We start from the raw sequence: 9,609 nt of genomic DNA, 5'->3' as shown, positions 1-9,609 counted from the left end.
CCTCAGGCGTCGTCGTCGACGCGGCCGGCCGGCCAGGGATTTCGCCCGAACTAGATCTCCGCCACCAGGAGCACCTCCTATACAGAATCGGCGACCAAGAGGAAGCGCGGCCCGACCAGACTGGCCCGCACGCCGAACAGGGCGGGAAGGGACGCGCCAGATTGCGCACACCGACCGCCGCAGAAGCCGTCGCCGGCCGCCATCGACCACCGGATACCGCCGCCCGCACAGCTGGGACACCGGATCCACCACCCGCACGGCTGTTAGCCGGCTATGCCTTGCCAATGGAGCCGCCGCTCCAAATCCGGGGTTCCCCCCACATGAGCAGGGCAACCGAAGACCCGCCGCCACCATCCTTGGCGCCCCGGGCTTGCCCGACGGCTGCCTCAGGAGGGGGCGAGGGAGGAGGGAGGGGAGGGGGTGAGGAGGAGGGGCGGCTAGGGTTGGGAGGAGGAGGCGGCTAGGGTTGGGAGGAGGAGGCGGCCCTGAGGAGGGGGAGGGTGGAGGGGGAGGAGTAGGTGGAGAACTTCCCTGGTTTCTGCACGCGCAGAACTCGCGCTCCTTAATTAGCTTCTTTTAGCTCGAAACTAGTGACCCTCGTGATGGCCCAGAAAATATGCAAGGTTCCCTTCGCCATCCCCACGACAGACCCTCCCACGCACGATTGTTTTTCCGTTCCTGGTTTTCCTCAACTTGGTTTTCGATCGACAAGGAAACTGCTGCATATCTCAACCGGGGGGGGGGGGGGGGGGGCGGCGGCGGCGGCGGCTTACATTCCACTTTGGTAACCTATAAATTCCGTTTGTTAAGGCAATAACTCACTGTAATTTATTTACGGTAGACTGAATATTTACAACATAATTTCCGGGTAATTTTTAGGAAGCGGTCACGGTGTGATTTACTGGCCTGTTTTGCAACTACGATGTGTTTGACCGTTCTAGGGAGCAATCATCTCTATTCCTAATATAGCAGTTGGTGAATAGTCCGTTGGTGTTTTTTCGCTGGTTTTTTTTTCGTCTCACCATTTTCGTTGGTTTTATTTCGCTGGTTTTATTTCGTCTCCCTCCCACCTGCCTTTTCGCTTCACCACCCACATAAATCCATCAGATTAGTTACCATATATTCGTGCTTGATCTGGCAGGTGTCGATTCAATTTAATCATGTAAATATTTGATAATTAAGAATTCAAAAATAATACCATATACAAAAAATCACCTTCCAAACAAATCACCTCCCTCTCCGATTTATTTCTCCCACCGATCTCCTTCCATACTAATAAAGTATGCATTACATTCCTAACGAAGAGAGAAAATAAAAAAAGAACCCCCACCCGCACGACCCCTCCCACGCCTCCAGTGCGCCGCCACCCGTCACCACGTTGCTGCGCCGCCACCCCCCACCTCCAGTGCGCCGCCTCCAGTGCCCAGCCACCCACCGCCACGCTGTTGCGCGCCGCCGGGCGCGGCGACGGCGATCTCCGGCCAGATCCGGCTGAAGAGGCGAGTAGGAGTTGGATCCTGTTCAGGGGACGGTGTGGAGATGATCTAGGAGGCGCGGGAGGAGGTCCAGCGGCGGGGTTAGCGTCGCCAGCCGCCACGCCGACGCCCACCCTCGCACCGGCATCACCTGAGGCAAAAAACCGCATAGACGCTCCTCCTCTCCCGGACAAGGTCTCAAAAGAGACGCCGCCGCCGATCTGGGGATACGCCGTCGCAGATCACCAAGACGCGGCTGTCGCGGACCACCAGGACGTCAGCAGCGGCGGCGCCTCAGATACGTCATGGACCAGGACGCGGCCGTCGCCGATCAGGAACAGGACACTGCTGTCGCGGATCCCAGGACTGCCGGCGACGCCGCCTCAGATACCCACACCAACCGCCAGCCGCTGCCCACCACATCGACCAGCTCCAAGGTTTGTTCCTTCTCCTCTTCATACCTTTTCTCACCAACGAGCAGCACGAGGATGCAGCAGCGGCCTGCTAAGAAAGAACCAAAGGCCCCTGTTCGTGCATCTCTTTCTATGTGTCGATAAATGGGAGGCTGGGTTATGCAGTCGAGTTGTTTGATAAAATGTGCACAAAGAGCATGATCCATGGCTCTGTTTCTTCATGATTAATTTCTTCCTATCTTGAGATGCACATGAACATTTTTCAGATGGTGGTATGCGGTTTTCTTGGCAGCGGCGTCGGGATCAGGCTCCAGTTCCCCCTACCCCACATTGTTGTTGTTGTTGCTGCTGCTCCAGTTCCAATTCCAGCGAGTGCCAGCGATGGGGATGCTCGGATCGCAGTCCCTGCTCTCATTTTCCTCCAGCCTCTGGTAACCCTCCTCCTCACCCGCTTCGCCTAAGCGGGATTCATAGGTTAGTTTAGTTTGGAAGTGTTCACTGGGCTTGTATGTTTCATTCCTAACATGCTAGCTCCTGCCTAAACACGCATTAGAGAATCTCATGTATGTAACAGAAGATACACAAATGTGGTTTTCCAGGGAGCATCAGCTACGTCTTATGTGGGGATGAACCGAGTGATAGGAAAATATTTTTTTGAATGCAATGGGAAGGCGAAAAACGACACGCCTTGGTGAAGCAACTCTGAGATTCGGTAAGGATAATCAAGTCTGCAATCAAATCCAAAAGCAGGGGCAGAGAAAAACGTTAAAAATACTTTTTAGCTATTGATTGAAGTGACCGGTAATTAGTAGCAGGAGCAACAGTTGTAGTAAGAACCTACCTAGGCATATTTTCTCTCTTTCCTATCACATGGCCCAATGAACAATCAGATGGATAAAACTGATCTTGTTTTGTGCATCATGGATTTTCCTCAACTGAATGAGTAGAAACATAAGTGTGTAATGTAGTAGCCCCTCAATTCCATTGTTATAAATATTATAGTTTGTCAATCCTGCTGACCTGATCGTAACAGTTGTTTAAAAGGAAGTGATCACATCACTATTTAGATTTTACTTTTTTTTAGTGCTTGAACATAAGATTAGTTTGTCCCCCTTCTTTTTACCCTTCATGCTAACATAATAAATACATATTTGAACTGAATTGGTTGTATTACATATGCCACGAAGGTTGTTGCCACTTGAAGCTCGATTTCCATCAGCCCCTCTTTCAATTCACTTGCATCGTTTCAGCTTTGCATTGTACTTCTTTGACGAATTACCTCATCCAATTGGCTTTAATTCGGAGCATCAATCTTACTAATTATCATTGCCTTAACTTTCCATATGAACCTCTTACAGGAAACAAGGACTCCTATTTGTCTGTAGAGCATGTGGAGCTGTTGGGCAAGCAGAGTTCTATCTGGGTATTCAGGTAGCTGAGGATAACAGGGAAAAGGAAAATCTCCAGGCTATCATGCATACCATGCACCTCTAAGGCTCGTGCTGTGAGGTCAGTTCAATTTTAATCTCTGGTAATTTAGTGTATTCTCAGACCAGTCAACCATTTATAGTTTTTCTAACTCACCTTTGTAAATATTTGGCACCACAACACTACGTAGTTTCTATGTTTTAGCTTTGAGTTGTCAATTTTGTAACTTTGCAGTATTTCCTTTGATTTTGGCGTGTATAAACTCATTTTTAATTTTGCGGTGTTCCTCCGATTTTGGTCATGAGTCGAACAACTGAGAATTCGAGAACCAAGTAGCCGCTTATCACTTCAGGAGAAATAGGTTGACTAAACCTATTGACTGTTGTTGTCTTAGTCGCTTGGATCTTGGGTTCATTATATCTTATATTGTTGTGAGCTATTTCTGATGCATTTTGTGATATTTATATCATAGTCTGTTCCGAGCTTCATAGAAATTTCTAAGGAATGAATAGATAATGGCATGCAAAGTTTAACTGTAATTATAAGTTCATAAGGTTTAATAGGTTCAAATATTGGTAGCACAATATCCGATGTTGTCATGATGGCGCTTCTGATTATATGCAAGTGCCTGGTTTTCATATACTCTTCCTTGTGCTGAAGCTTTAAATACCTAGACCCTCAGTTGCCAGGGAAATAGTTTGCCAGGCTGAAACAATCCAAACTTGCATAGAATCTATCGAGAGTAATCTGGTGATGTCCTTCAGAGAGCTTGCCTATCTATTATCCCATGACGAGTTAAGTATCTTTGGATCCGAGCTTCGCCGCCCAGACCGTGTGATACCCGGAGATTTCATTAGCCAGTGGTTCATGGTCCATAAACTTATCACTTGCCGCTCGCCTTCAGTAAGATCCTCCTCGCCGACGCGTTCATTGCCGAGGTGTCCATTCGTAGTTTTTTGCCCACTTTGTTTGTTCCTGGCCCTCATTGTCGCGCCGCCAGCACGATGTCGTGTCTGGCCGCTTGATTCATTCGATGGTGGAGGCGGGTTCAATTCTTTTTCGTCTTTCATTTTCTCCCCTTCCCATGTTCCTCTGCGTTTCTTTTCTTTTTCGGAAAGAAGTGAACGTGTTAGGTATGGGATGCCGAACCACGGATGGACGGGGTTAGCGCCTCGAGGAAGCGACGGTTCTGGTTCTAGGGAGGAAGAGACATGCCAAATCTTTCCAATCCCCACGCATGTGGCTTTGCTGATTTCGATTAGCCTCCATCTCGCTGTTGGGATGGGGATGTTTAATGGATCCTTGCTTCTCTCGCTTCATGTGCATCCATCCCGTCCTCCTGTATGTACGTCGTTGACTCGTTTTCCGAGTCTAACAGAGAATTGTCTCTGTGTATGTGCAATCTGCAGCGTACTTTGGGGGAGGAGTACCACCCATGGATTGATCCTTCGCTGGCAGGGCCGGGGCCAGGCCGGCGGTCATGTCTTTCGGGTTGGCGGCGAGGGAGGAGCAGCAAGGCAAGCTCACGTTACCCAAGTAGCAGGCCTCTTGTGTCCTGAGTCCTGATGCCACGGGTAGCTGGAGCTGATGTTGCCCTTGGTTTATGCACGATGTATGTTTTGCCTGCCAGCTTTTTTGATTGGTCCATCTATGTTGTGTGAGATCGTTTGGTGCTGAGAGCCATGGTAGCGCTAAACATGTTCTTGTTGCATATTGTTTTGATTTCTTTAAATGAATATTAGGCATAGCAGTGGCCGAAGGCGGCCGGGTTCTTGCACCTATCGGAGCTAGAGGATTCCGTCGCTTAAGCCAATGGGTGGAAGTCCTTCTTTACAAGCAGCAGCTCCACAATCGCCTTTGCCATTGATGCAAGGTTTTGGTTACCGAATGAGGTAATTTTACCGAGGGGGACTGATAAATGTGGTTATCACGGTTACCGAGAAATACCGACAAATACCGAGAATATTTCGAGCGAATTTTATAGTTGAATTTTGAATTCAAATAAGAAAATGAACGAATATTCAAACCAGAGACCTCTCAAAACAGGAACTAGGTTGCTACCAACATGCCATAACCAACTTTCATTGCATTAATTAGACCCTACATACCTTACTGTAAATCGAGTGTTTAAATTCAAAAATTTCAAAAAAATGGTATTTTTTGCTCGGTATGACGATTTACCGAGGGGCACGGAAATACGTGGTAACCATGGGAAATCTTGAAATTTCGACTGGTAACCAAAACCTTGCATTGATGTCAGTGAGTCAGCTAGATCAAGTTGCCTTCTTGCAATTACCGCGCTTGTTGTTTCTTGTGTTGCTTTTCAATGGGATTGCTTGCCTGGTGTATTGCACTTTAGGTATGTAGCCCAGGTTTCCCATATGTAATGTAGATGCTAGAAGCTCAACCTCGTGTACATGGTTTTGGGGAGGAGATCAAGTCAGCAGCTGATTGAAAAGTTCAGAGATGAGAATGACAACTACATGAAGAATGTTATAAGTGGAATAGACAAAAGAAATTATGTTTTCCTTACTGATGCCTGCATGCAAGTATCCTAACCTTGGCACCTGCATTACTTTATGTAGATGCAAATATCACGAAGCCACCAGCATAAGGGTATATTTTGTTTAATTCGGATTAATTTCTTATGATGTGCCTTTGAGGTCATTTATATTGGCTACGATTGGTGTCATTTATCTGTTCTTATGTGATAGTTAATATTTTATTAAGATTAGGTTAAAAAATTAGTCCAGATTATATTTCTTTGAAAGAGAAAAATGCCAAGGTTGATAAATGCCCAAGATAGGTGCTTGCGTGCTTCATCCTTCATGCTTCAAGTATGCCCTTCGGTAGGAGACTTGCCTCCATTTGTTTCTCCAGAAGATGAGGCTGGATGAGAAAAATGTGCATTTTCGGTACCTTTTGCTTCAGATTCAGAAGAAACATATGGTGCTTTTTGTTCTATACTCGGTTCATGTCTTATCATTTCACGTATCTTTTCTCTGAACTATACATGATTGTTTGGTCGTTAGAAATTTCACAACATTAAATTCTAGGAAAATTCCACTACAATCTTTACTACTACTGAAAAGTGTGTAATAGTGAGAGAATAATAAGCAGCACGTCCAGCTGCTATAAAACAGAAGTGTTAGGCGACGTAACAGAAGTGCTCCTAAGCGGCGTGTCCGACTGCTATTCTACGGGTCAGACGAAGATCTTGGCGCTATGGCGTGGCAGGATGGTGATCAGCGGCATGGAGGGAGAGCACCGCAGTCGGCAGCAGCACGGCTGGTTGATCTGTGGCGGCGCAAACAGAGAGATTTGCGACGCGGCATGGCATGCTGGTGTGTAGCAGCATGGAGGGAGAGCTTGGCTGTCGGCAGCAGCTCCGTCGACTGATATGCAGCTACAAAGAAGTTGGACTGGAAAGCATAGCCCGTGTGCATGACATCCAACCCAGTGGCATCATGCCTAGCTAGGTAAGCTTCTCATTTGTTCCAATTCTTGCACATAGTCTTTTTCTTCCTGATTACGAATAATAAAGGTAAGCTTCTCATTTGTTCCAGTGGCATCATGCCTAGCTAGAGTTTGCCTTGATTACGAATAATAAAGCTTTAAAAGCTGATGTCCACCGCGTTTATCTTGCTACTGGTGGTAATGTGTACAAGTATGTTTATCGGACCTATACTTTTACCATAGTTTCAAAATATTTGATGTAAATAACTATACATGGTACAAGTACTCGAAACTGACCTGGTGTGATAATGTATCACAGCTGCAGTGTGCAAACGACGTGTTTTTTCATTATATTTTAGTTTTATTTATCTTGTAAAATTTATAGTTAAATTATACATTATAATGATTGATTTTCATGGTCAGAGGTAGACATGGTCGAGTGGCCACGGGGACAATGGGGGAGGTAGCGTATGAGGAGTTTAAGAAATGGGGACAAGCGATATTTTAGTTAATCAGGGCTCTATTAGTTTGAAGTTTTATCTTTGTTATGGTAAAAAATTAAGGTTAGATTAATATAATGAAAATATTATTGTGAACTGATAAAATTTCTATAATTTCTACAAGTACGAGGTCAAGCATGAAAGTGCAACGAGAAGAGGGGTGGAGATAAGATTTGATATCGTTTGGTCTTCTTGCAAGGAGTGCATGGTTATGAAGAAATAATAACTGTCAAGGCTGAAAGAACAAGAGAGAATAAGTTCTATTAATGTAAGGATGAAAACCACATGCCACCTTTTCGAACACATTTCTGAATTGGGATAATTATTCGATTGCTGTCTTTTTTTAATTCCGTGGCAATGCACAGACATTCAACTAGAAAATTCATATTTATAGGTTAGTCACCCACCTTTTTCATGCTATTTACATATTTGCCACTTGTTAGCAAGTTTGCATATGATGCTGGGAAATTCAACATAGGGAAGTGAACATAAGGACATGGAAATGTTACACTTCGAATATGATAGAAACTCAAAATCCAAATAACAAATTAGTTGCTCTGTCAGTCGGTAAGCATGAAATGTAAGCCTCCTAGATAAGATATTAGCTCTCCCAATTCTTGAGGCTGGAAATACAAGCATCCTTGTAAATAAGATATTACCTATTTTCATGATGGAAATGCAAGCATCCAAAATTAACAACAATATTTATAAAGCTGAAAACAGTTTTGCAATCTTGATGTAAGAATGAAAGGTAAGTAGCATCCCCGATTTTGCTAATTCTTGTGACGTTCAAATCCATATTAGCTATTTTAGAAAAGAAGAGGTCAGAGGATCACATGATATATATATATATATATACCATTTTGTATATCATGGCAGTGAAAACACATTGTAGTGGTCTCCATCAGCTATCATGGATTCATGGTGTGCCTTCCTTGGCACTAGTAATCACCCTGGGACGCCGTAGTGGGAGAGGAGGGGGAGGTCGACGCCGTGGAGGGAAGGGTAGATGACACTGAGAGGAAGGTGTGGGCTGAGCGCGATGGCGTGCTTTGATTTCAACGGCGTCAACGACGAGAGCAAGATGGGGAATGAGATGTCAGTGTGAACTTTGTGCCATGCAGTGAGATAATGAGACAGTTAATTGCTTTTTCAAGAAGAAAAGGAAGATTTTTTGAGGGAAAGCAATTATTTGCTATAAGAGAAATGTCACATACTTTTACATAGTGAAAAATATCAGATCCCTAACAAGTCATTTTTATGATGGACGAAACCAGAAAATCATCGAGTTCTAACAATCAGTTGAGATGTATTCAAATAATCGTTTTTTATATATTTGAATCCAAATAAATATTTTTTGCGCATGATAGAAGAGGTGTGTTTCTATATATGTTTACTTTTGTAGAGTATGAGAGAGATCAAGATGGATTATGTCGACATTCAAAACGAATGCACCAATAGTCTGTTGAGGCGATGGCTTTGAAAGACGCAATTTTTTACCAAGTTTTATACAACAAAAGGCCCGTGGCAACGCACGACATGCAAGCCTATTCCAATACGTACTCCACGTCCCCACCACGTAGTAGAGCTGATCCCTCCCTTTTTTTAGTCGGATATAAGATTTGATCAAAGTCAAACTTTATATATTTTGACTAACTTCATAGAAAAAATTATCAACATCTACAATACAAAAGTTATATGTTATATGAGAATTAATTTTACCATGCATACAATAATATTGATTTCATAGTGTGAATGTTGATATATTTTCCTACAAAGCTGGTCAAACTTTACAAAGGTTGATTTTGAGCAAATTTTATATGCAGACTAAAAAGAAACGGAGGGAGTACTGGCTATTACTCAATCCGGTCATTTTTACTCCGCGCATTAGATTTGTATTAGTTGAACTCTATAAAGTTTGACCAAAGTTAATGTCTACAATACCAAACATCTCTATCTCTATCTCTATTTTTTTTCGGAAAGGAGGATGACCCACGGCCTTTGCATCTGGGAGAGCATACAGTCATTTTATTGATTATTCTTAAGGACCTTACAAAGTATAAGAACAATATGCCTGAATCCGCCAACTTGGCAGCATCTACCGCTACTCCTATCCAAATGATGAAGGGGTGCAAGCTGGTCCACATATCCATACCTCTCAACTAAGCCTAGCATCTAAAGCCGGAGGCCCCGACTGAGCCATCTGCCGGGTCTGGGGCTCAAACCGGTCTGACGCACTCACATGTGCCGTCGCCGCCATCTTCCACTGGTCCTCCGCCATCGACGCCACCACGACGCCAGACCTCCACCTATGCGAGCCTTGGCAGGTCCTCCGCC

General features: G+C 44.7%; 1 protein-coding gene across 5 annotated transcripts; it reads left to right on the top strand.

Annotated features, from left to right (window-relative positions):
* The first annotated feature begins 1,321 nt into the window (after positions 1-1,321).
* Positions 1,322-7,954, top strand: LOC123161176 (uncharacterized). 5 transcript variants are annotated; one of them, XR_006480576.1, is made up of 6 exons: positions 1,322-1,912; positions 2,155-2,362; positions 2,488-2,600; positions 3,247-3,397; positions 4,726-6,795; positions 7,397-7,951. XR_006480576.1 is itself a non-coding variant. In XM_044579025.1 (3 exons), exons 1-3 carry the CDS (start codon positions 1,781-1,783, stop codon positions 2,544-2,546), a joined length of 330 nt encoding a protein of 109 aa, XP_044434960.1. In that variant the 5' UTR covers positions 1,322-1,780; the 3' UTR covers positions 2,547-2,984. The 5 variants fall into 5 exon arrangements, 2 of the variants coding, with proteins under 2 accessions (XP_044434960.1, XP_044434959.1); XR_006480575.1 differs by having other exon boundaries at positions 2,155-2,319; positions 3,247-6,795; positions 7,397-7,954; XR_006480574.1 differs by having other exon boundaries at positions 3,247-6,795; positions 7,397-7,954.
* Positions 7,955-9,609: the final 1,655 nt, after the last annotated feature.

Source organism: Triticum aestivum, chromosome 7B, assembly GCF_018294505.1.
Source record: "Triticum aestivum cultivar Chinese Spring chromosome 7B, IWGSC CS RefSeq v2.1, whole genome shotgun sequence".
NCBI classification, from domain to species: domain Eukaryota; kingdom Viridiplantae; phylum Streptophyta; class Magnoliopsida; order Poales; family Poaceae; genus Triticum; species Triticum aestivum.
Note: the sequence above shows the minus strand (reverse complement) of the source record. Positions and strands in the feature narration are given on the sequence as shown.